The sequence below is a fragment of the Leptomonas pyrrhocoris genome (genome assembly GCF_001293395.1).
Source record: "Leptomonas pyrrhocoris isolate H10 chromosome Unknown, whole genome shotgun sequence".
NCBI lineage: Eukaryota > Euglenozoa > Kinetoplastea > Trypanosomatida > Trypanosomatidae > Leptomonas > Leptomonas pyrrhocoris.
In genome coordinates, this window is record NW_015438360.1 from 46,957 (window position 1) to 72,597 (window position 25,641).

The 25,641-nt window shown below is 52.5% G+C and overlaps 6 protein-coding genes across 7 annotated transcripts; 4 read left to right on the forward strand and 2 right to left on the reverse strand.

Moving 5' to 3' along the window:
* Nucleotides 1-668: 668 nt before the first annotated feature.
* On the reverse strand, nucleotides 669-1,645 carry ABB37_02472 (putative mitochondrial putative ADP/ATP translocase 1; the record flags this gene model as incomplete). Of its 2 annotated transcripts, none has more annotated exons than XM_015799470.1 (1): nucleotides 669-1,645. In XM_015799470.1, the coding sequence occupies exon 1, from the start codon at nucleotides 1,620-1,622 to the stop codon at nucleotides 669-671; it is 954 nt and encodes a 317-aa protein (XP_015661072.1). In that variant the 5' UTR covers nucleotides 1,623-1,645. The 2 variants fall into 2 exon arrangements, with proteins under 2 accessions (XP_015661072.1, XP_015661071.1); XM_015799469.1 differs by having other exon boundaries at nucleotides 669-1,629.
* A 1,100-nt stretch (nucleotides 1,646-2,745) lies between these two features.
* On the reverse strand, nucleotides 2,746-5,208 carry ABB37_02473 (putative polyprenyl synthase; the record flags this gene model as incomplete). Its single annotated transcript, XM_015799471.1, has 1 exon — nucleotides 2,746-5,208. The coding sequence occupies exon 1, from the start codon at nucleotides 4,975-4,977 to the stop codon at nucleotides 2,746-2,748; it is 2,232 nt and encodes a 743-aa protein (XP_015661073.1). The 5' UTR covers nucleotides 4,978-5,208.
* A 6,551-nt stretch (nucleotides 5,209-11,759) lies between these two features.
* ABB37_02474 (putative mitochondrial hypothetical protein) lies at nucleotides 11,760-13,927 on the forward strand (the record flags this gene model as incomplete). The annotated part of the gene is made up of 1 exon (XM_015799472.1): nucleotides 11,760-13,927. The coding sequence occupies exon 1, from the start codon at nucleotides 11,837-11,839 to the stop codon at nucleotides 13,925-13,927; it is 2,091 nt and encodes a 696-aa protein (XP_015661074.1). The 5' UTR covers nucleotides 11,760-11,836.
* Nucleotides 13,928-14,863: 936 nt separating this feature from the next.
* On the forward strand, nucleotides 14,864-17,010 carry ABB37_02475 (hypothetical protein; the record flags this gene model as incomplete). Its single annotated transcript, XM_015799473.1, has 1 exon — nucleotides 14,864-17,010. The coding sequence occupies exon 1, from the start codon at nucleotides 15,001-15,003 to the stop codon at nucleotides 17,008-17,010; it is 2,010 nt and encodes a 669-aa protein (XP_015661075.1). The 5' UTR covers nucleotides 14,864-15,000.
* A 532-nt stretch (nucleotides 17,011-17,542) lies between these two features.
* ABB37_02476 (hypothetical protein) lies at nucleotides 17,543-20,637 on the forward strand (the record flags this gene model as incomplete). Its single annotated transcript, XM_015799474.1, has 1 exon — nucleotides 17,543-20,637. The coding sequence occupies exon 1, from the start codon at nucleotides 17,989-17,991 to the stop codon at nucleotides 20,635-20,637; it is 2,649 nt and encodes an 882-aa protein (XP_015661076.1). The 5' UTR covers nucleotides 17,543-17,988.
* Nucleotides 20,638-21,614: 977 nt separating this feature from the next.
* ABB37_02477 (putative C-terminal motor kinesin) lies at nucleotides 21,615-24,632 on the forward strand (the record flags this gene model as incomplete). The annotated part of the gene is made up of 1 exon (XM_015799475.1): nucleotides 21,615-24,632. The coding sequence occupies exon 1, from the start codon at nucleotides 22,074-22,076 to the stop codon at nucleotides 24,630-24,632; it is 2,559 nt and encodes an 852-aa protein (XP_015661077.1). The 5' UTR covers nucleotides 21,615-22,073.
* Between the last annotated feature and the right edge of the window lie 1,009 nt (nucleotides 24,633-25,641).

The following is a 25,641-nucleotide window of genomic DNA, read 5'->3' on the forward strand; positions in this document are numbered from 1 at the left end:
CAACTTGACAAGCGTTTAATCCCTGAAGCACAGTAGCACCTTCCTGGACAGAGTTTAAAAAGACCCCCTCCAGGTAGGAAAAGAAAAAGAAAACATCGCCTCACAGGCTGCATGTCAGAATGATGGTGGCGACGTACAACACGGTGAGCAAATCGGCACAAAGCACCGTCATCGAATTGTCTTGTATGTTCTGCTTGTCAGCTTTCGTTTTGCCCTCAGCATTCATTAATAAGCATTATTACAGTTCATTAACGAGAATCACTTTTCGCTTTCAGATCTTCTGACCGTAATAATGCGGCATTGAGTAAGAGAAAGGTTAGAATTGTTTAATGAAACGTACATTTTTTTCCCCACTGTGAATGGTTAGAGGTATAACTATATATGTGTGTTTTTACAGGGTTCTCCACGAGCACAATAAAAACGTCCGTGTCTTGTTTTTCCCGGTTTAGACAACGAAGGTAAGGTGAGCGTGGGAGAACTGAAAAGAACCATTTCTTTCACTAGATATATATTAATTCTACTTCAACTTCCCTACTTCAACACCGAGGACTACTGTGACCAAGCAGGCACAAGAAAAAAGAACAAAGCAAACCACTCAAAACCCGAACGGTGTCATTACCTATCATCAACAGCAACGGACAGACGACGCCAACTCAAGGAGCATTCACTTAATCCTTCTTCGCGCGGTAGCGGATGTAGTACGGCTTGATCGCGTCCACGCCGGACAGCACGAGCGCACCAGCGATACCACGCAGAATGTTCGCGCCAGCACCGCGGAACAGCGACATGGTGCCCTCGGTCCGCACGCACACGATGAAGCACTCAAACGAGTTCTTGTAGTTCTTGCCGGTGCCGGACGTCATCATCATGCGTCGGCGCACCGTATCCAGCGGGTACGAGATCAGGCCGGACACGATCGTCACAATCCACCCGAGCAGGAAGTTCACAATGAAGTTGTTCACCGGCAGCATCGGCTGCAGTGTATCGTACAGGCCGAAGTAGAAGCCGCGGTACGCAACGATGCCCACGCACGACACGCAGAAGCCGCGGTACAGACCCATCAGACCGTCGCTCTTGAACGTCTTCACGTAGCAGTCCACCATTCCGTTGTACTGGCGGGCGCCGCCCTTCTTTGCAGACTTCGTGTCGTTTGCCAGGCGCGTACGCACGTAGTCCAGCGAGTACACGAAGCACAGCGACACAGCGCCAGCGAGACCGCCGGACGCCATGTTGCCCATGAACCACTTCAAGTAGCCGTCCTTCTCCTTCTTGAAGTTGAACATGCGCTTGAACTTGTCCTTGAAGGCGAAGTTCAGCGCCTGCGTCGGGAAGTAACGGATCACGTTCGACAGGTTACCGCGCCACAGCGAGTACACGCCCTCCGACTTCAGCGTGCGCGTCAGGCAGTCCACGACGCCGTTGTACGGGCGATCCAGCGTGCCCTGCTTGATCATCTCACCCTGGTTCTGCACGAGCAGCTTCACACGCTCGATGGGAGCGGCGGCCGTCTTGGCCACGCCAGCGGCAACACCGCTGATCATGAACTCCTCCCAGAAGCCGATCTTCGGAAGGTCGTCACGAGACATCTTCTTTGGCGCGGGGGCGGAGTTGGCAGTGGACATTGTAAGCTGGAAAGAGAGAGAACTGTTGACGAGATGTGTTTTTGTGTGTTTAACGCGAAGTTTTGACGGCGAGTGGCCGTGCACGGCGCCGTGAACGCGCAGAAAGGGGAAGAGAAAGAAGTGAGTTAGACGCTGGGTTTGGTACAGCGCGATCAACTTGAGAGACCATTGGGACACAAACGTAGCCCGGTTTGCGACTCTCGTGAAAAGCTAGTGTGAGCCAGAAGAACAAAACCTGCACTTCAACTTCAAACGCCCAAAAAGGGCGTTGCTACGAGCAACAACGCTAGACTGTAAAAGATATTCCCAACGATGGGCCACCGCAATAAACCGCGGAAACGCGCTATATAAAAACGGTTTCGCTTTCTTTCCCGCCGCTTCAGCACGCACACAGGGGTCGAGGAAGTTGGCGTGCGCTGAGAGACGCAAAACTGAAACGTTCGTCTGTCCATCGCCAAAGGAAAATAAAAAGGTGGGTACTCGTGACAGCAGAACACTACGTCGCAAAGGACTTAAAGAACAGCGTCAGTAAGAACAGACAAGAGAGCACCCTCTGCGCTGTTCTGTACGGTTGGTGCCTGTCAAGTAGTCAGCGTTGCCTTCTGATGACCATATCAAACGTTCCACAGGCCTCGAGAGAGTCGATCAGGGAAACATCCAACACGCAACATAAGCACCGGGGCCGAAATAAGTTACGTGACAAATATTAAATCAGACCATTATTATTGTCCCGTCCGAAAGACACTAGCAGCAAGACACACATGACAGCAACGCTCACCACATGTATCACAGCATTGAAAGAGCGAGGAAACAAGCGCTTGGGGCAGAAGGGAAGCAGAAGAAAACAAACAGTTATGAGGACAATTGGAGAACCGTTAAAACAGATCGTCTTCTTTGCAATCCACCTGATACAAAAACCAACTAAGAAGAAAACAGCGTACGTGAGAAGGGGCCACGGCAGCCGCTGCGGCCCGTGTGTTGTCAACACAGATGGGAGCACCGCGGCCACGCTAACTCCGCGCCAGACACAATGAGTGACGTCAGATTAAACCACAAATGCGGAAAGACTGCGGCGCTATCCGATACCAGAAAAGAGGCGAGATATTCGAGATCATACGGACGCTCACAGCCGATGCTCCACCAGATACGTACAGAACGTTCGCAACATCAATTTGGGAAAAGAGTCTTCGAGGAGAGGGTCCAGCTTTTCCCAGGTGTCACGGATGCGGCGCTGCGCAATCATGAGGCACTCGTCAACAGCACCCACCTCATTCAGCAGGCTCACAGCACGCCGCACATCCGCATCCTCTCTCGCCTCGCTCGACAGGATCGACCACAGCGCCTCGCGGTCGGCAGCCCCCAGCCGCCCCATCGCAACGGCGATCGGGTACGTCACCTTCCCCGCTTTGATGTCCTCCGCCTTCTCCTTCAAGTCACCCTCGAAGCCGGAAACGTTGAGCGCGTCGTCCACAATCTGGAAGGCGAGTCCCAGGGCCACACCGAAGCTCTCGAGAGCAGCAGATACGTCAGGCGGCGCGTCACACAGCACGCACGCCATCAAACAGAGCGTCCCTGCCACTCCACCTGACTTGTACGTGTGTACGGCGTCAAGTGCATCGAAGAGAGGCTCCGCGTTTCCGCTCTTCACAGCGGCAGGCACCAAATAATGAAGGCCGCTGATGTCCAGACCCTGCCCAGCGTGTCCGGCAATCATCACGTCAAAGTAGAGCTTGTATATCTTCGCAGCCTTCGCGTCGGGAAGGTCTTGGATCCCGGCTGCGTGGACGGACAGGAAGTAGCAGGCGCAGCCGACGTTGATCGCGGAGCTGACCCCGTAGACCAAGTGCGCGCACTCACCGCCACGGCGGAGAACGGAGTCGTCCTGAACATCGTCGATGATCAGCGACCCAACGTGGAGCAGTTCCGCAACGGCGATGTAGCGGCTGCAATCAAAGTGCTGGCGCGAGAGCGCGTTGCAGCAGCTCACCAGAATCAGACTGCGCCACGACTTCCCACCGCGGTCGATGATGAGGCGCGCAGGCTCAAACAGAACCCTGCACAGCCGGTCCGCCGGCACGCCGCGACCAATGCAGTGACGCCCCAGGATGTTCTCCGCCACCCACTCGTCCGACGCCGTCAGCGGGCACGCCTTCGCAAGCATGTCGTGAACGTACGCCCCAACGCACCTCAGCAGCCCCGACGTGCTCGCGTACGGCAGTGCATTGCGCTTGTGCTCGAGGAATCCACGGACCGTCACAGAAGCGCCGTCCACTGCGCCAGTGCCCTCCATCACGCCCTCGTAGAAGCCCGCGCCGCTCACCACCACGGTGCAGAACTCCTGCGCAGCGAACGCAGCGCGCACCGCCACGTCCAGCCCGATCGACTCCACCCGGACCCGGCACGCCACCGGGTAGCTCGTGAACGTCACCATGCTCGTCCACGTCTCAGTCACCTCCAGCTGGCCGTCCTCGCACAGCACGCGCGTCCTGTCGGCCCTCGTCAGCACAGTCGTCACGTCACGCGTCGCCTGCTCCGCACCCTCCGTCACATGGCACACGCTCACCTGCGCACCACTGGACGCCTGCAGTGAAAGCCACGACCAGCCAAACTGCGCGTCCTGGCTCGCCTTCGTGGCAGCCCCGTCGAACTCGCGATCGTACCACCCCGTGCCACACACCTCGTGCCGCACCCCGTCCACCTCAACGTAGCCCGAGGCCCTCATCGACGGGTAGTAGTAGTAGTACATCCCGTTCACGCGCCCGTCCTTGCCTTGCAGCACAGGCGCGCCTTCCGCCTCCAGGGACACGTGCACCGACACCTCATCCACGCTGTTGTGCATCGTAAACGTGTAGCGGCGCGTCAGCCCGTCCTGCTCCGTTCGCAGCTCACAGTGGTTGGCCATGGTGATCCCAAACGGCTCCGCCGTGTACACCGCAGCCGTCTCCATCATGTGGTCGGGACGCGGAAGTCGACCCTTCTTCACAAGCTCCAGCAGAGCACCTTGCACGTGCTCCGTTGGCCTTCCTGTCACCTCCGGGTCGAGACCCTTGCGGATCTGCGCGATCGCGTCGGGGTCCAGCACGCTATCCGCGTAGTACTTCTCGTTGCGCAAGTCCACCAGCGCCCACGCGCACGCATCGTGAAACACGGAGGTCGACGTCGCGCACTCGTCCTCGCAGCGGCGAAAGAAAGAGCCAAAGAAGCCGAAAGAGGGTCCATCCTCCCCCTTCACGTTCAGATGCGCGTTGCCGTACCACCATTGGAGAGCCGAGGCATCGTTGCACTGGTCGTACACCGCCGGGTCGGGGTGAACGCCTCTGGGAGGAAAACAACTTGGCCAGAAATCATACGGCATTGAAATATATGTTCGTTAGGTTTCTCACCGTTTTATTGTCTAGTTGGTGCCGCTCTTGACGGCGGTTGATTACGGATAATTGATGGGGAATTTCGCTTTGGAAAAGAATCATTGAAGAAAAATGTGGTACTGTTTCAGAAATATGAAAAGAGAGTAATCCAATACGAAATTAAAATAAGTTTCGTCTGCGTAGAAGCACTGAAACAGGAAAAATGGATTGACTCTATAGTCTTTTTTTAAGACAGTTAAAATGGTAAATGGGGAAACGAGGTCAAGGGAGGTTGGAGACGTGGTGCATAAAGCCTAAAGTATATGCAACCTGCGCTTGACCAATTACAAGTTATGACAAGGGAAATTGGTGTGAAGGATGCTCTTTTTGTTGTTATGGTTTTCGTGTGTGTGTGTAACCAACGTTCTCCGATGATTGTAGAGATCCTTTAGTCAATTACGCGTTCTACAAGGAAATAGAGAGGAAAACTGCCCGTTTTCGAGCAGTTATAACCTCGCTTTTGCTGCTACTGTCAAAAATGATAGTGACTATTTGCAGCTGTTTAAGGTGAAAGTAGATGAATTTACGGAATCTGCGTAAGCGCTCGCATCTAACTAGCAGGCTTTGCAGTGTTTTTTGGCAACGGTTATCTGTGACGGCTGTGCAGTCCAAACTTTGTCTTTCTATTCCACCGATATCGCTAAACGACAAGAAAAAATTCTAACCACTTGATGAGAAAAGCAATTATACTAACGCGAGCACAAACAAGAAAACTGTTTCAGTTTTTATCAGCAGCACGGAAGTTCTAACTTACCATTCGTGTCTTTTACCCACTTGGATTGTTATAAAGCTTTTTCCTTTTTTACTAACTGCGCGTCACAGACAAACCAAAAGAAATGACATTCACAACGGAAAAAAAATGGAAATTGGATGTACTCGTTGAGTAAGATGTTCTTCTTGAAAAGCTCGGGAATTGAAACACATAAAAAAAGACACTATTTCAAAAGGAAAATATATATTTATGTAACACCGGCAAAACTTCAAAAAAAGGTAGCAGTGCCGCGCTTTTAAAGCTCGAACAGTTTTTGCTTTAAAAATACATAACGCCGAAACCGGCCAGCAAAAACAAAAAGATAACTTATCGTCTTGAAAACCAGGCTTGACTTTTAGAGCTCTCAGTTGTCATCCATGCCAATAAGACTGTTAGTGAAGAAGAGCAGTTCACACGAGTTCCAGTGTGTTTCAACGTCTACCGCCTTTCAAATCATTCCACACAGTGAACTGCAGTGTCTAAGTCTCACATTTACTGCTAATATATGCATTATTATCTGCGTATTGTTACAAAGAACACCCGCCGTTCGACAGTCCAAAGACTCAGTAATTTGACGTTTACATGCCTTGCTTTTATTAGTGGCTGGAAGATATTTTTTTCCCAGAGACCGTATCCTTAACGTTAGTATAAACAAGAAAGATCTTGAGTCCACAGCCGTACAGAGTTGGTCACGTTCAAAAAGACCCTTCAAAAAGAAACTTTGAACCCAACAAAAAATAAACTTTCGACGGCATCATGCGAGAGAGAAAGGAGAGAAAACACGTTTTGATTAAGTAGTACGCAAAATAAACCAGATTGATTGCAGAACGTTTGAGCAGTTTCATGTAAACTCAAAAAAGGGGGAAACCCATTATTAGGAACATGTTTAAAAAACGAACGCTATATTAGGACGTTACAAAACGCAGTGCTTGCAGTCAAAGAAGACCTCGTTCTTTTCTGTTGCTTCTGCGAAGAAATCACTTTCGAAAAAATGAAAAGCTAAAGTGCAACTCAAATTTTGCAATAAATTGGACAGAAAAGCGGTTGAAAAGAAACGTGGAAGAGAAGAGATATTGCCCTGTTTTTAATCCACCTCCGTCTCTAACCTCATCATAGCGATTTTACTTTCGAACACAACGAAAAAGAAGACGGTAAGTGTTGTTCTACTCTGCGAAACCTACTTTTAAAAGAGCATCAAGCAGAAGAAATTTTGCAGCTCAAACGTTCAGTATGTACGTCCTCGTGCATATCAAAAGCGAGCGCTTGAAAACTAGTTATGATACATTGTCATAAAGCAGTCGCATTGACGCGTCTCACTAAACTTGTAAAAGAAGAAGAAACTGACTAACTCCGGGAGGTACAAAGACTATTTTGGTCTTCGCAACGCATATTAGTAGTAACATTGAGTTACAGTTGTCTCTACTCTTCTTTTCCTTCCTTTTTTAGACCATATTGTGGCACGCGCTGACAAGACCTCTATTTGACAAACAAGCTGGGATAAGCGCAGCTACAAAAATCACTCGAAACTTGTGAAAAAAAAAATAATCTTTTACTGTTGTTTGCTGTTGCAAGCGAACAGCAGCCTCAAATCAAGTTTTCCTTTTCGTTTGTCTAGTTCAGACGAACATGCGCGGAAAACTCCACGTCACTAACAGCACCAGTACAGGTGAAAGTGAGAGTTGACTGTTAAAGCTGTGTAACCCTTCACAACCACACATTACAAATAACCGAAAAGAACAAAACATGCCAATAAAAGCGATCCATTATTTATTGTTAAGTATAAATAGCGAAACCACGTGACGACACCTTCCGTTTTGGGGTGCCTTAAACAGGAATTTCTTCCCGTGAGTGACTTGAGGTAGGAGAAAAGGCCACCCTACATAAACAAAAAGACACAACCATATAACGCAGACCGAAAAGTACGAAAACCTGAAAATAAGGAGGAGAGATATAGCAGTTTTCCTTTGTTGTAATGTCTGTCACCTATTAAAGTGGTTTCGAATATATATGTATTTATTTATTTATTTAAGCGACGCAAGGAGAGTTGTAAACCAGCAATAAGCTGCGACCTCCTCTGACGAATAACGTGTTTTTCATGAACTGCACCACCACCGGATATATAATGTGTGAAGAAAGAAACACGTGAAGTTCGTTTACAACGCACACTGGGACGGAAAGACGCATGTTTCATTACAGTAGCAAGACAAATCTCAACGCGAAACAAAGCCAGCAAAAGTGCATTTGTCTGGAAGCTGAAAATTGTTTCTCAGATTCGGCAATATTACTTCACCATAAAACAAACCGCTGTCGACATCGATCTTCGCCGTTTCACAATATCACCCTCCACCGAAGAAGTTCAGCACAAGACAAAGGACGATGCTAAACGTGACACCGGTCCGTGTCATGTTCTCCACTTCATATTGTACCCAGTGCGCGTGATACGACTCAAAACAATAGTCGGCTGCGGATTTTTTTTTTGGTTGCTTTCCGCTTCCTTTCCCCCCCCCCCCTTCCTCTGGCTGAGCATTTCCTGCGCTTCGAATTTCGCTGAAGCCCCTTTTCTTCTTCTTCCCCTACATGGAAACACGAGTGAGACGTCTTCGGAGTACTGATTACAGCGTTTGCGTTCGTTTTCGGCCAGTGAACGGGGGAGGCATGGTTTTTGCACCGAGTACAGAACGAGGCGGCAGCATCTGGAACGTTGTGTCACCGAGGAGAACAACGACATATCCTAGCTTCACGCAAACGCTTTTTTTTCATGTTTCTGTTGCTGCATTGGTAAACTATGTCACCGGTCAAACGTGAAGCAACAGCGTTGAATATGCTTCCTGTTACGCTGTCAACCATGCCTCGGAACTCTCCTTACAATTTGATGCAATTTATTGCTTTGCTTTCTTCTTACCTAGCGACGTAGCGTGACTTTTCTAAAGCAAAGGTATCAAATGACTCGCCAATAGGAACTCCTCCTTCTTTTTGCACGTTTTCGACCGACCACTTTAATGCCTGCACAATGATTTTGCTTCTGTTGTTGTTGATTGCTAAGAACCTAGGGAAACTTGCTTTGCCTGCAAGCACAGCACGCCTTTTGCGACCACAAGCGACGATTGTCTCTGTTCTGTTGTTTTTATGTTGGGAGAGGCCGTGGTTCAGTTTTGAAAACCGTAGCGCTGTAAATAATGAGAGAGAGTATTCGGTTGTGGGCAAGCGAATCGAGATTACGCTTTAGACGCGTGTGCGCCTAGATGTGATGATAAGTGCTGGCTGCTGTACAACAAAGTGTTGAGTTTGCGCATGTGTGTGTATCTGTGGGTTCAATTGTGTTCCTTTTCGCTGCCGCGTTGAGAGTACCATGCTTTAATTGCTTTTGAGAGGTGGCCCAGGCATATACAGACTCTCTCATCCGTAGCAATACTCTCGGAGATGTGAATCACCCTGAAAGCTAATAGTATCGTTGGCATCGTTGACAGCAACCGTCAGAAACCCGTAACTGTACGTTGCACTATAACAAAAGCTGGCATGTCTGATTAGGCCGCAGAATTCGAATTAGCACCTAAAGAGTGGGCCCCGGTGAATCAGATTTTTTTTAGTCAATCACTGACTCTAGCGCTATGGGTTGATGACTAAAAACGTCTGCGGCATCAAACTTCTGGTCGTTGTTTGTGTCGTTGTCATTGCTGAAGGACTTTCATCAGTAAAGATTTTTTTTGTGTGTTACCATTCTATCTGACAGCTCGCAAATTTATGTCGGCTCACTTTCACGACAAATTGTGTGTGCGTTATCGAAAAAAATAAAATATGCATGTCTTCTGCTATTTAGCTGGTTTTGTTCTCTGTTGATGATCTAGAGGACATCTCTTCGTCGGACTTTTGTTCTATGTTACCCTAACTGCTGTATACAGATATGAAGCCGTGCTTGGAACCACAAACGTACTTGGTGACTTTTACATTTTTGTGGGTTGCTTCGCTATTTTTTTTTTTCTTGCTCTAGCGACCACTGCAGATGCATCATAATGAACAGATCTTTTTCTCCGAATATGTGCTTAGCCGGCTACAGTGTTAAGTAATACTGTTAATCTTGAAAGGAGACAAAGACAGTTCAGAGTTTTTTTAATCTGCCGCTGCGCGTCATTTTCGGTCTTCATGAGCTCAAAAGATATGTTTAGCGCTGTTTATCGTGTGCTTTTTCAGCTGAGGCGGTTCTAACCCATTTTGTATGTGGTAAAAATCTAAGACAATGTAGCCCAGAAATATAGTTTCCCTTTGCACGCTGAATCGGTACAGTTTTAGCAACTCTCGGAAAGAGTGCTACTACTGCAAAGAGGTTGCTTCCACTTCAATTGCAGTGTAGCACAGTAGCTTTATTTTCAGTAAGAATCGCACATGTTCCGTCTCCTAGGGTACTTCTTCCTTTATTTGTGTACATATGCTTCAACATTGCGAGCGACTGTTCAAGAGTTAAACTTTTTTTTGGTATGTTGTACGCGTCCACCACTGTTTCAACTACTTGCTCCGTGTGTTCAAACACTTTATTTAAGAGGTTAAATTATTTTGCTTGTAAACCACATGTTACAATCGGAAATGCACACCAGTCTCACTTCTGCGGTACATTTTTTTAGGTACAAACTGGTTAGAAACACCTTTTTTTTTGCACACGGGCCAGTCCTCGCTTTGATTTCGTTTCGACGGTTAGCTTTTTTTTTGTTTTTAGAAGCGCTTCCTGTTCTTCTTTAAACAACAATTTTGCAGGAAGAAAAACGAAACGAGGGTGAAAACGCAAAAGCGACTTCTTTTGTCTTCGCTTCTTTGAGCCTCGCTTTTTTTTTTCCGAGAAGTGGACAAGTGAAAACATGTGTCGCTATCAAACAGAGATAGGGGTCCGTGCAACTACTGTTGTCGTTAGTGTTGGCTGCGCGTGATCGTGTTGAAGCTGCTTTCTCTCTCATGGTCGAAAAGAGTGCTGTTCAGACTTCCGTGGATGCTTTCCGTTATCTCAGTGAAGGTGTTCTTTTTCGTGTCGCCAACGTCTTGCAACAGGCGTGGATGATTTCATTAGAAGAAGATTTCCATTTAGGTGTTTCTGCTTCTCGTTTGTGACCATCATGATTCTGATAATCTCTTTTCCAATTTGAATCAAAGACCCAGTTCATTTCCTTTAAAGCAGTGCAAGCGCAGACTTTTATTGTGTTTCAGTACATGTGAATACCTGTACTTTTAGAGCTTTTTTTTTTCTTCTAGTGCGTTAACAATCTATTAGAGAAGATGCCGCGTTTTATGTATGTGAGCCGACCATCAAGTTTCTATCTTCACATACAAAAATGAGAAACTTCCGCATTTTACAAGGCTGTTGTGAATTAGTTTCCTCCCTTTTTCAGTAAGTGCTTAACTTACTCTTTCCCCCTGATCGACCGTTATTTACACCTTCGGTTTACGTTTATATTCATTATTAAATGCAAAGCACATCTAGCAGATTATTAAGGATTTACGAATAACTTGCTTTAGTTCAAAAGGAAAAGATACACCATCTAATCTGTAGACGGGCACAAATGGCTTTTTCTATATGCGACTGACCTGCTTTGATACGATCGTCGAGCTCTCACGTCGAAATGAGGCAACAACTGCTCGTAACACTGTTCTATTGAAATAAAAAATGTGTTGCCACTCTATCGTAACTTGCACATGTGGTGTAGTCCCGATTGCGTGCGCCACACCAAGACTACGAAAGATGCTGTTGATACAGAGCTGTCTTTTCTTCACCTTCTCACCGACTATCTTTTTGGGTGTTTAGATTTAACTTCAAAGAGGCGACGTTATTCTCTACTACTAGCCGTAGAATCTGTTTTTTTAACCCTTTTCTTGGCTTTCTTCTCATTACCTTCCTGCTTTTTACCCTATTTTTTTTGTGTGCGCGCGCGTTGCATGAATAACTGTTTGTACTTTTGCTGCGAACCATAAATGCATTTACTGGTTCTCGGAATTCTCAACAGATGCTATATATGCATGTGAATATTGAAGGGATAGAGGATTAGGTAGCAATTCAAACAGAAAGAAACCTATCAATTATGCTTCGTCGAGTCTGCGTGGCGTTGCCGGCAGCGACCGGCGTGCGCTTCGTCGCTTCCGGCACTGGCCAGTCAACCGGATCGAATTCAGACTACAGCGGCCCCATCGACAACGTCACTGGCAAGGATAACAAAGCTGGAATCTACAGTGACAAGAAACCACAGACTTACTTTGAGGAAAAATACCCGAATCGCAAAGACGAGTTAGGCTCCCGGCAATTCACGCACCCTGGCGACCCGGAGGGGAGGTCTGACAACATCAAATACCCTGAATTTGACACGTCCCTGGGCAAGTTTGAGCAGGCACCGTACTTCACCGGCGGGCCGCCGGCAATGCGTTACCACGGCTATAAGCGCGATCCTGCCGACAAGGAGTCCGTTGATTACCGTGATGTGATGCCGGCCCCGCCGTTCGAGGACCATCACCCCGAAAAATCGTACGGCAGTGTCACGGGTCGCCGCGAAGGTAACACGTTCCTGCTCGCGAACTCCACCATTAACTACGAGTTCAAGGCCGCTATCATGTCGCTGTACCATAGCATCCTCAAGTCGTTACCAATAGTGAAGCACTTTTACTTTCTACTGATTCCCCTCCCTGACATGAAGAACAAGATCCGGGAGCGCTTTCTACAGAACCAGCACACAAAAGACCCGGATGCTATTCGCCACCTGATCCACAACGGCTGGATGGAGTTCCAAGAAGTAGTCATGTTCAGACGCCACCGCGCCACGGTTGAGAAGTTTTTCGGCTTTGATAGTTTAGACACGATTGTAATGCAATACTCGAAAGAGGAGGGCATGATGAACAACGAGCGCGCCTTTTGGAACGGCGAGGAACAGCGCCGTGAAGGCCCTTACAACGGCCACTGGTCCTGGCTAGGCCAGGAGTGCGAAAAGGAGTTTAGCAAGATTGCCGGCCGCATTCCAATGTCATGGACGACCTCGAAGGGGTACTTTGAGAAGGGCCAAGCGGACGGTACCAACTACTGGGAGAAGAACTTAGATTACGAAGGTTGGTACATCAAGAACGTCGACCCCGATCGCCAGAACGCGCGGCGGGAGATGCAGGGCTGGGTTGAGAGCGGCTATAACCAGCCGAAGCACTACGCTAGCAAGAACCGCCGCGGCTATCGCCGCATGGTGAAGGACATTGAGACACTGATGGAGACCTCGATGGAGGATCTGTACACGCACAACCGCGAGCAACTATTCCAGTACCTGATCCGTGAGACCCACCCCGAGTCCAATCGCATCAACGCCGAACGGACCTTAGCTCGCCAGGATGACGACTTCTACTCTACCCGCTTCGAGGAGTACGAGAAGTATCTGAAGCAAGCAATGCGCGAGATGCCTAACCCACGACTCTGGAAGACTGACGCGTTCTACTTCCGCCTCCGATATCTTCTAGCTCCACTGGAGTACAACTGGGCGAAGGTTCCCATCGGCGCGGCGCAAGAGAAGCTGTTCAACGAGTGGATCTCTGACAACGTCAACTACGCGATTTACACTAGTGATGTGTTTGCGAAGATCAAGACAGACAAAGCACGCAACCCGATGGCGAAAACCTGGGGCGACTTTTACACGGAGTTCGACCCTGATGTGCCTGAGACACGCAACCTGCCCTGGTACCACAAGGACTTCGACTACGACCGCCGCCACAAGTGGGATGAGCGCTGCATGCGTATGAAGAGGTGGGTGCAGAGCGGCACTATTGACTGCAAGTACGCGTTTTTTGACAGCGTCATCGCCGAGTGGGAGCAGTACGTCAACCGGCCGGAGCGCTTCCGCGCACCAGATAGTGCTGAGCGCCGCTATGCTGCGCCGCGCATGGTACAACTGTACCGCTCGCTCAACCGTCTGATGGATGTGGCGCTGGCAAACCAGATGCGCAAAGTGGTTTCGAAAGATGGCGACCTTAGCCAGCTAGCCTTGGAGGGTGTACAACGGAAGATTGAGGCGGCGGACTTCACAAACTTCCGCTTCGAGGTCCCAGTAGTGATCTACCCAGACGGCTTTGCCCAGCCCCAGCTGGGTGTTGACGGCCGCAGCGAAAGTGCTGTGGTTGACGCGCGTGCTGCGGCCATCGCTTAGCAGCATTAAACAGGTGAAGTAGCTGTTTTTTTTCCCCTCTCTCCGCCGGCGTTTCATTGACTTGCATTGTATGCGTTCTTGATCTTTTATTTTCGAGCATGCTTGTGCGAACGTGGTTTTGTTGTCCTTTCCTAACGAGCTGCGTCCTGAATCTCCCTCAAGGAGTATGTGTCCGTTCTTTTTTTTTTTCTTATTCACTGCTTAGTAGTCAACGCCTGTCCAATTTGGTGAGAAGCTCTGCATTCGAGTTACGAATTTGCGTTTCAGGTGAACGTCAAAATTCGTTGCGTATTTTTCCCCTCGCTAGACAAATTTCGGGGATTAGATGACATCCAATACTTTCTGCGTGTGTGTCTTTCTTCAACTGAAACGTGTGCGCTATCTTCATATTGGCTTGCGTATTTAGCGTCTTTCATTTCACTTTTGTTTTCCATCAAGGCGAATTTTTCTTTTTCCACGCGGAAGGGGTAGTTGTAGCTAGTAGTAGTAGTGAGGGGCACACACACACACTCACACACACACAGGCAAATGCGCCAAATGTGGCACGCTGTGTATCGACAACAGAAGCAAAAGCACCCCCTTCCCCAACACACACACACAACAAAAAAGAACAACGACGTCTCTCTTACGAGTAACTGAAGTCTAGGTCGTCTTTTGCTGGGCTTTTCTTTTGTTTTTCACGGTAGGCATGAAGTCGATCAAAAGAAAGGAGATCGCACGTTGCAACATTTTTCGGAAACTTCATGAGCTCATGAAGCAGATTTGACGCACCGCGCCGTTCGTCGTTATCAGGAGGCGAAGAGCACTGGAATGACCTCCAGTTATCCGAAACGTTGAGATAATTACCGCTGTTAAGAACTACGAAACGTCCGTCTTTCCATAACTTTCTCTCTGCACACTTCCCCCCCCCTCTTAATTGCTTTCTCAACACTGGAAAGCGATTAGTTTCGAAGAGGACTTTTCCACCGCACGCATTGCATTTGTTTTGCACGCGTTTCTTCTCTTCAATTCTCTTCTTTTGTTTTTGTATCCCGTGGAAGCTTACCGCTTCCCTCCGCGTTAAGAAAGGAAAGATGGTCAAGGTGAAGGCTTCCAAGTCGAAGCGCATGTCTTCGAAACAGCGCCACAAGATCGACCGCAAGAAGCGCGAACACAAACGCGACTTGAGGAAGGCAGCGAAGGCTCTACAGAAGTCTGGCATGGCTCCCAAACGGAGCAAAAAGTCGCGCGACCTGGCGAAGCTCGCGCTGCAAGTGTCGAATCGACACCCTGACAAGGAGCAAATTTTGAACCACGTGCTGCAGGCTCGTGAGGCGGCTCGCGTGGTGAAGGCCGAGCGCAAAGCGCGCAAAGGCACGGAGCACGACGCGGACGACGCTGAGGAGGGCCAGACCGAGGCGGTCGATGCCCGCTCCAGCAACCGTCGCCAGCTGTTGTACATCTCCGTGAAGGACTCGAATCAGTTTAGGGTGCAGTTCAACCGCGCTCTAACGGAACTCGTCTTTCCGGCGCCACGCGCAGCTAACGCTGAGACGCCGTCGCTGGAGCTGCCATCCGTCGCGTACGTCGTGACGCTCGATGCGCGCTTCGCCGTGCAGTCGATGCCGTGGTCTCTGGCAGACGCCATTGTGGATCAGGCTGCTGCCTACACCGGCGGCCGCAAGGTGCTGCTGCTCTTCACCCTCACTAAGGTGGACCTCATCTCGGCACCTGCCATGGTCTCGCAGGTGGCCCTCCTGGCGCACGCGCTGCAGCAACGCTACCCCAACGGCCTCGGCGATAATCTGACGGCCACCATCACCCCATTCTCCGTGCACAGCGAGCGGGCACAGCGACAGTTTCTGCGAGTGCTGAACCAGTTCCGCCAAAACCCAGGCTGCTCGTGCAAGAAGATGTCCTCAAACCTGACGGGCAAGATTTGCGCCTTTGTCGTAGGGCTGCCCAACACAGGCCGCCGCACGCTGTCCCGCACGCTCTCCAGGGAGGCCAACGAGAGTAGCGTGAGCACCGTCCCTCTGCGCGCTGCGCAGCTGCAGCTCATCCGCTCCGGCCTCTCTGCGGAGGAGACTGTGCACACCAAATTTGCTTTGCCGAACGCGAAAATGGTAACGCTCGTACAACTGCCAGAGGACGCTGGCATGATCAAGGAGCTGCGCACGCCGATTGGCAGCGATGTCCTTTTCCGCTCCTTGGCGTATGTGGAGCGTGCCCCAGAGCCGGAGGCGATGGGGTGTGTGCTCTTCGACGGCGTGGCTGACAAGGCTGCTCTCGCACAGGCCTTCTGTGTGCGGGCCGTGGCGGAGGCGGACGCAGGGGAGAAAAATCCGCTCAAGGCCGCGGAGAAATTCTTGCGCGAGCTGGGCCGCGCGGTGCGTCGCGACGGCGGCTTTCACGTGTCCCCGCTCTTCGCCTCCGACGCTGGAACGCTGGGCAAGGTGACAAGCAGCAACCTCTCCGGCCACGTCGGCTTCACGTCGAACCAGCAGCGGAGCCAGTCCACCCTCTTGGACGCCACCTACAGCAACGCCACTCCCAGCAAGCTTGTGCACATCTCTACGGTGATGAAGAAGGTGAAGGGAAAGAACAACAAGTACCAAAAAGTCTCCCGCGCCGACGCCAAGAACGCCCTTCGCCTCGGCGCACGCACGTTTCTGCGCGAGATGTCGGAGAGCTGCCACGTGCCGTGGGCGGTGATGCGGGCGGGTGGCGACGTGACTCTCACCCCTGCCCAGGTGGCCACCGCGTCGGCACTCTTCAGTCTGGCAGCCGCGGAGGGCAGGCGGAGAGCGGACACGGGCGAGATGAGCGGCAAGGCGCACCTGGATGCGTTGATTGAGGTGCTCGCATCCGCCGTGCGCGACATTGCGGTTCTCATGCCAAACGACGTGGTGGAGATGACCCCGGAGTTTCTCGTTGCGCCGCAGTACAGCTTGGAGGCGGAAGAGGCAGCGGAGGATGAAGAAGAGGAAGTGGAAAAGGAGGAGAGCCACGACGCTGGCAGTGATGCCGAGGCGGTTGAAATGGAGGAGGAGGAAGAGGGCAGCGAAGAAGTCGACCTCGGCGATGACGAGGACGACGAGTGATTCGAATAACTGTCGAGCTGTGTTGGCAAGGGGTGCACTAATAGCACTGTTTAATCCGAACTGAGTACATCTAAATAACTGCGTATAAACCGAACGTAAGAACGCAGAAAGGAACGCAAACAAAGAAAGAGGGAAGTATCGCGCGCCGCAATTGTGAGCACTGTGGGCAAGAAACGATGCGCTCCGCCATTGTGCACAACAGAGCTTGCTAGCGTGTATTAGAACAGGCGTCATGCGTCAATGACAACGCCTTGCTTCGCTCTGACGTTGCATTCATAGCGATTTGCGGCACACCTTTTCAACGGTCTTGTTTTTTCCCTAGGCGCTACGATTTAGGGGGAACGTTGCCATTGTTAGCATTCGCGGAGTAGACGACCTTTTTTTCCTTCTTCAATGTGTTGTTGCAGAGGCTCAAGGCAACGCTGAAACATTTTTGCAGGCACATTCGCTACTATATCTGCTCCATCTCTCCTCGTGTTTTCTTTCTCATCCTGTTGCTTCGTCACCATCACTTATATATATGTGTCACACTAGATGTGATTTGCACCTAAACACCTGTACTCATCAGCGCTGCGACGGTGAACATCACAATTTGTTAGTTGTTCGTCCCTTTTTTCCCCTTGGCGTTGGCGCACGTCGATTTGGGGACGTCGGCGTGCTACGGATCGACGAAAGCATTGTCTTGAACGTTGCACGGCGTTGAGGTCATAAAAGAAAAAGGCACTAGGAGAGGGGGAATAGGAGCATCGTGCTTCTCGTCTGTGTTGGCTACTCCCAATTCTTTGTGACTTCAAAAAAGGAAGGCATTTGTAACTGCAGATACTGCCTCAATTGTATTAACCACAGTTGCTGAAAAAAGAAAACGAAGCTTGTGAGTTACGGGTGTGTAGCAGCAACACTCGCTGCCACGCATATAAGGGCTGTTGAAGCTCCTTTTTTTTCCCCCTTTCTTCTTTCCTTTTTGGTGCACATACATATATGTTTAGTTCAGAATTGAAGTACGGGTCGCGCCTGCGCGTGTACCTGTGCTACGTTAGCTCTCAAGACGATGCCAATCCCGCAGACGGACTGTGCACGCAGGACAGGTACGCGCGCGGATGGGTGTCTGGCAAGCACGTCTCCTACCCGCAAGAGCTCGGGTTTCGTTTTGACGGAATCGTAACGGTTGAGTCGCTCCGCATTTTGGCCAACGAGAGCAAAATTTCCTCCTGCATCGACGTTTACGTCGCAGAGCCGACCGCGCAAGAGGAGCAGACTGGGGTGTGCAGTCCTTACAACAAGGCAGTCTACAGGCGTCTCGGCCATATTCGTTTCTCGAACAACGCGGCGAGTGGATACCGCGCGAGGGAGCTGAAGACTGTGGGCCTGCGGCGTCGCTGCACGTACCTCAAGTTGGTCTTGCGCAACCCGCACGTGAATAGCTACAACATGTTTCAGCAGGTGGGCATTGTGGCGCTGACCGCGCACGGCAAGCTGCTCAAGACCATGCAGGAGTGGATGAGCACCCCTCTTTGCCTCCCAGTGGGCGAACGTAGCGTGGCGCCACTGGAGGAGATGCTGCCACCGCCCAACGCAGACGCGTCCCCAAGTGGCGCCGTATCGGTGCCCTCCACCATCTTGCAGCGCGTGGCGGAGCTGAACGCGCTGAAGCAGAAGGCCGTGGCGGAGGAAGACTTCGACACCGCCGAGGCGTTGAGGCAGCAGATCGCCACCATTGACCACAACGAACGACAAATTGCAATGTTAATGCAGGAGAAGCAGCGCGCCATCGCCGTGGAGGATTACCCGCAGGCAAAGCAGATCAAACTGCGTATTGAGGCGCTGAAGGCAGAGACCGAGAAGCTCGCCAACGACCACCTGGGAGCGGTATTGTCGCCCCGAAGCGCCAACGCCGCCGCCGCGCCCTCAAATGGCAGCGCCCCCTTTAGCGACAACAAAAAGCTGGTTTCATCGAACGGAAATGCCGGCTTCAGTCCCACGGCAGCGGCTGCGCAAGAGCCACGAGTGTCGCGAGACGGGGCTAACACACACGACGAGGTGGCGGTCGGCGGCAAGGGCTACTACGACTTCAGCGACGCCACGGGAGGTCTGCAGCAAACGAACGATCACCGCGACAACGGCAACGAGGTTCCTCTGGCCGGGCGTGGGGAGGAGTGGGAGCGCATCCTCAACGCCGCCATCAAGAAAGTGTCCACCGTGATGGGCGGGCCTTCCCCCCTCACAGGTGATGAGGCGGCTGCCGCGAAGCCGTACACGGCCGACTTGGGCGAGTACTGTGTTGCCTGCCTCTTCAGCCGCAAGGGGCAGCAGCGCGAGGGTGCGTTGCGCGGTGTCGTGTCAAGCGACGGCGGCCGTGCGCTGGCCTCGCACAGTGAGGCGGCGTGGTCACAGTTGGTGCTGTACATGTCGGAGAGGGGGCACGGAGTGGGCGACCCCGTCCCGGGCGCGGCAATGGCGGCGTGCGGTGCGTTGGTAAAGATTGTGCAGGGCAAGCTGCCTGGTGCGACGGCAACTCCGGTGGCGGAGGCGGTGGCGAAGGTGCTGCCGGAGCTGGTGGCGCGTATGGGCGAGGCGAACACGCGGCTACAGGAAAGTGTTGAGAAGGCGCTTGTTGGCGTCGCGCGGTCGCCGTTTGGGCACCGCCGGGTGGTGGAACTGCTGCTGGTGGATCCGGACAAACTGAACAGGAAGCCGGCGAGCTTCCGTGCCCATGTGTCGCGCATCAACCTCCTGAGCACCTTGGTGGACGAATTCGGCCTCACCGCGGACAACCCAGACGGCCTCGACACACGCGTCCTGTGCACCTCAGTGCTCCTGCCCAGCCTCCAGCACTCCAATGCCGATGTACGCGAGGCGGCCATCAAGCTGCTCGCCAAGCTGCTGTGCCTCGACCCCGGCTCCACCAGCGGCTACGTGCAGACCATCAAACCTGCACAGCAGGCGCTTGTGGAGGAGCAACTGGAGCAGTACAAGGAGAGTCTGCTCACTGCCCACAGCGTCGCCCGCAAGGCGTCGGACATACCGTCCGATAGCATCGCCGTGCAGCGGCGCTCTGGCAGCGGCACCGAGTCCTTCCTCCTGCACCAGCGTCCGACACCGCAGCGCCGCACCCCGGCGTCGTACGTGATGGACGCCAACACCACCGCCGAGGACCTCAACTCGAATGCCACCGCCGTAGAGCCGCCCCTGAAACCCGCTTCGGCTTCAATCGGCGAAATCGAATACCGACGACTGCGTACGTGCCAGTTTTGCAACGAGTACAATCCCAGCTTTAACGAGCACAACTTAGATCTGCACTACGTGAGCGCGTGTCCGATGCTCTGCCCGTGTCCGCTGTGTGATCAGGTGACGGAGATTTGCCAGCTGCAGCAGCACCTCGTAACGGAATGCGAGAAGCGCCGGATGGTGCGGGAATGCCCGCGCTGCCACGAGGCGGTGCGAGCGGCGGACTTCAATGAGCACGTGGCGGCAAAGAAGTGCATTGAGGCAGTGCCAACGCACAGCGTCTGTCCGCTGTGCCACGAGCGTTTTAAGAGCGGCATGGAAGGCTGGCGCCACCACCTGGCCTCCAGCCCCGGCTGTCCGAACAACCCACGCAAATACGACGGCTCCGGATTGGCCATGTAAGGCGGCAGCAACACGAACACACACGCGCACACAGAAAGGAAAGAATCCTCGCAGAGATCGCAAAGCCAATCAGTGCAATCGAAGAGGTTTCCCCTTTCTGATTTCCTTTACACGTTCGGTTTGGCCGTTGTGCGTCGCCGTGCTTGTGCGGCATGGTTTGTTTCTATAACAGGGGAGCGTACGAAGAGGGAAAACAAGAAGGAAAGACCGCCGGCCAGCGAGGGCAGTAGTAGCACAAACGCTGTGTCCCCCTCCCCCCATCGTTCTGCTGACGTTTGTTCTCCGTCGCTCGTTACTGCGGTGTGCGTAATATTCTTTCTTTTTTTCCTTTCTGGAAACCACACAGGCCGCGACTTTCCCTTTCTTTCTCATCTCTACTCACTTGTACTACTAAAACACAATTTCTTTCGCTCTCCTCAGTTTTTGGCTTCTCACTTGGCACCTGTTTTTTTTCCCCCTCCATTTCTTTTTGTTAGAGGTGTGTAAACGGACTTCAAGGTCCTTGCTCAGCAGTCACACGCATATATATGCTTTCGTGTGCATTGATGTATGTGGTCCAGCAACAACAACAGAGAGGAGCTTGAAACGGAAGAAGAATACACATGACGGAATGAATGCACTTTTCGTTCGTGAGGAAGCCGAAGTGGAGTGAGAGTGTTTGATGTTTGTCTCTGCCGTCACAGTGGCAGCACTTCTTTCACAACGAGTTTCTGTGCATTCGCTGCAAACGTGGCTGCGTTGAATTCGGCACATGTTGCCTTTTGATACGATGAAAGGGGACATGCGTGCTTTGCTTTGGCCAGCCTGGATGCTGCGCAAACAGGCGTACTTCTGTGTCTTTGTGCATTCGCTTTTCCCTCCCCTCCCACGTACTCCCTGCAACCATTACCATTCTTCTTCATTGGCATATCCCCTTTCGCGCACACACACACACACACACATGTTCGCACCTTGCGCTCATCGTATCCATCTCTGTAAGATCAAAGTCTTCCAAATCCGCTCGTCCGGTGTGGTATTTCAGCATTGTCGCTTTCGCCATTTGATAATATTACTTATTGCTTTTTTATTTTCTTTTTTTTCCTCTCTCTCTCCGCTTTGCGTCAAGGTTCAACTTCATTCCGTTTTCTGTGAAGGCGTTGCGGGCATTATTTGCTGGGGTTGTCGTGACACGTATCGGATAGACGTAAACCGCCGCGTAACGGAACGCAGCAAAGAGAAGGTTTCACACGCGCACGCACGTGCACCCTTTCTCGCGTGTTTAACTCGCTGCGGCAAAACTGCGTGCAACGTACACAGCTGTGCTCTTTTTCGGTTTCGTCCTTATTTCCCTCGTCCGGTAGAAGCAAAACAACGGCGCACAGGATTCGTTGACGCGCCGCATCGCAAGCTATCGTAAACCTCTTTCATTTCCTCTTTTCCCTTTTTTCACTGCGAAAATGCTGAACCCGCAGTTTACACGCATGCCCCCGACGTCGGCCGCGCCGATGGGCGGGGTAGGGGGCGACGTGGCGGAGCTCATTCGGCGCGAAATCGCCAGCAAGCAGCCCGACGGCGACGCGGAGGCCACCGCACGCCTCGTCGAGCACATCCGCCGCGGCAGTGGCGACATCGTGTTGCAGGAGATCCGCCAGCACTTCAAATACAATCCTCCCGCTACGCAGATCCGCATGATGACGGTGATGGACCAATGCCTCATCAACAGCGGCCCCCAGTTCGCCGTCATGCTCTCCTCGGAGAAGTGGACAGACCGGCTGTTCAAGGTGGCCAAGACGACCACCTCGCCCGAGGTGCGGGACAAGATTATGCAGACCACCATCACGTGGTACCAGCGCTACCACACCAACGGCCACCAACGTCTGCTTCACCGCTTCCAGCAGAGCCACACCCTCGGCGACCCCTTCCACCGCATCGCCGCCAAGACGGTCAAGGAGCAGCAGTCGCAGCGCAGTGAAGAGCAGCACCGCCAGCGCAACTTCGCCAACCTCGACACCGCCAACCGCAACGACATCCTCGACACCGAGGACACCATCCTGCTGCAGTGTCAGGGCGACTTGGCCTCTCTGGAGTACGCCCTGGAGCACCCACACATCCTGCCCGACACGGAGATCGCCTCCGAGTGCAAGGCGCACAAGCTGGTGTGCATGCGAATGCTGGAGTCTGGCGAGCACGAGCGTATTGCGGCGGAGCTGATGAGCCTCATTGAGCGCTTTTCCGAAGCACTCGACCTCTTCGAGGCGATGACGGGCGTGGACGTGGGGGAGGGGGCGGCGTCGAAGATGCGCGCGCTCGAGGACGACGACCTCAACGAGGCCGACAGCGACGACGACGACCAGCAAAAGCAGCTGCGCCGGAAGCGTGCGTGCGGTGCCGCGGGCGCTGGCCAACATGCCGACGCTGCTGCGGTGATGATACAGGCGCAGCAACAGACAGAGGACTTGATGAACCGCGAGCGCACCGAGACGGAGCACCTGCGCCAGCAACTGGAGGAGCTGCGCCAGAAGCACGAGGAACTACAGAACAAGTACAAGGATGCCAAGGTCAAAAACAAGGAGGTGGTCAACATGCTGAATCAGTACGCGGAGCGCGTGGAGGTGCTCGAGAAGGGCGGCAGCGGCGCCGGCGCTGGCTTCTCGCCTCTCCCCGTCTTCGGGGCCGTTTCTGTTGGCGCCGGCAAGGCGCCTGGCAGGGCAGCGGTGTCCGCCTCGGTGGTGGCGGAGATGCGCAGCAACTTGTCTTCGATCCGCAAAGGCCTGCGCGAGATTCGCGACATGCGCTGCGCCGACATGGTCAAGGAGAGCAGCTACTTCGCCGCGCAGATCTCCAACGCCATGGCGGCGATGGTGCAGGCCAGCGAGAACGACCGCCAGGCCGACCGCAAGGCGCTGCAGTGGACGCAGGAGCTGTACAAGCGCGAGATGAAGCTACGCAAGCAGTACTACAACACGATTCAGGAGCTCAAAGGCAATATCCGCGTGTACTGCCGTGTGCGGCCGATGCTGCAGAAGGAGCTGGACGGCGGCTACACCGACGTCATGTCCTTCCCGACCGAGGACGAGGTGAAGTTCACCGATGCGAGCGGCCGGCCGAAGTTGTTCGAGTTCGACGAAGTTTACTCGCCTGCGGATCCGCAGTCGAAGGTGTTCGAGGACACATCGCCGCTCATCGACAGCGTGGTGGACGGCTTCAACGTGTGCATCTTTGCCTACGGCCAGACCGGCAGTGGCAAGACCTTCACGATGGGTGGTGGTGAAGGCGAGACGAAGGGCATCAACACTCGCGCCCTGGAGCGTCTTTTCCAGATTATCGAAGACCGCAAGGAGACGGAGGTGTCGACGGTGACCGTCTCCGTGTTGGAGATCTACATCGAGCAGATTCGCGACCTGCTGGCAACAAAGAAGGAGGCGGCGGGTCTGACCTACGAAGTGAAGCAGGGCGGCCCATACGGCACCTACGTGACGAATCTGAAGGAGGTCCCGGTGACGTCGCCGCGCGACATTGACAGCATCATGGCAACTGCGCAGACACACCGCAGCGAGGGCATGACGAACATGAACGAGCACTCGTCGCGCTCGCACATGCTTCTATACATCATCGTTCGCACGACCAATAAGCAGACGAACATGCAGAGCTACGGCAAGCTGTCCCTCATCGATTTGGCCGGGAGTGAGCGCCTGGACAAGAGCGGTGCGGAGGGCCAGCGGCTGAAGGAGGCCGTGTCGATTAACAAGTCGCTCTCGGCCCTCGGTGACGTGATTGCCGGATTGGCGCAGAGCTCCAAGCACGTGCCGTTTCGCAACTCCGTCCTCACCTTCCTCCTCCAGGACTCCATGGCTGGGCAGGCGAAGGTGCTGATGTTTGTCTGCGTGAGCCCCGCGAGCTACAACGCCAGTGAGTCGGGTAGCTCGCTGTTGTTCGCCTCGCGTGCGCGCGGTGTGGCCTTTGGCCAGATCAAGAAGAACGCTACCACGGAGTCGAAGGATGAAAAACAGAAATGACGATGTCAGGCAACGAAACTAACCGAGTTTCCCTCTTCTTCCTTTCCTGCGTTCTCAAGTGGCGCATTCATTTTTTTTTTCTGTTGCTGCTGCTCCTTCTATTTCGCCTGCGCCGACGTGTTGGCGCGCTCACACCGAATTCGCTCCTTTTTCGTTCCTGATGCTCCTTTTGCTCCTCATCGTTGCGTGTCGAGGGCGCCCGTTAGAGAGGACTGAAGGGAGACCTTTCTGGCCATTGTCGAGTGAGACGTGCTCTATTGCTAGCCATCCTAGCAGTCAACGTTTTTTTTCCTTTTCTTGCTGTTTGAAGGATGCGGTGGGTTTGATTCTTTTGTTGTTGTACTGTTTGTGGTTTACTTTTTTCGTCTCCTCACGCTCGCCCTTCACCGCTGCGCCAGAAGTGGTAGAGAACACTCTCTCTGCGAGGAAGACGGAAAGATGAAGGAAACGGCCACGCGCTCCCGCTCTCCGTCTTTCTCAAGCCGGGGAAGTGTATTGAAAACAGGACCTTCTCTTTGTCTTCTGTGTCACGTGCCGTCTATCAGCGTCACCTGGCAAATGCGCTACTCTGTTCCTTGCTTTTTCCGTGTGTAATACACCGCTTTGTTTTTCAGCGTGCTCCTCTCTCATTTTACCTTTTCGTTTTTTAGCGAGTCCTTTTTGTTTTTGTGTGTTTTTCGCCTTCGTCTTCGCGTTTCTTTTTTTCCCCCGTTTTGCCGTTGCCGTGCTGCGGTGTGAGAAATGCTTCACGTCTTAAGTTGAGATAGAGAGGGAGTAGGGTTGGTTGCCACGCAAAAGGAACAGTGAAGGAGTGAAGTGAGGCGAGCACACGCGCTGTTGCGTGAGAGCGCTCTAGAGACGGCATGGAAAGAAAATGCTGTGGAAGAGCAGTAGAAACAAAAACTTGTGCTCTCTCTCGCGCGTTCGTGCCACGCATTAGTATCGCCACGCACGCAAGAGTGTACCGCACGGTGAAAGGGCTGTTTAATGATGGACCTTCGAATCATCG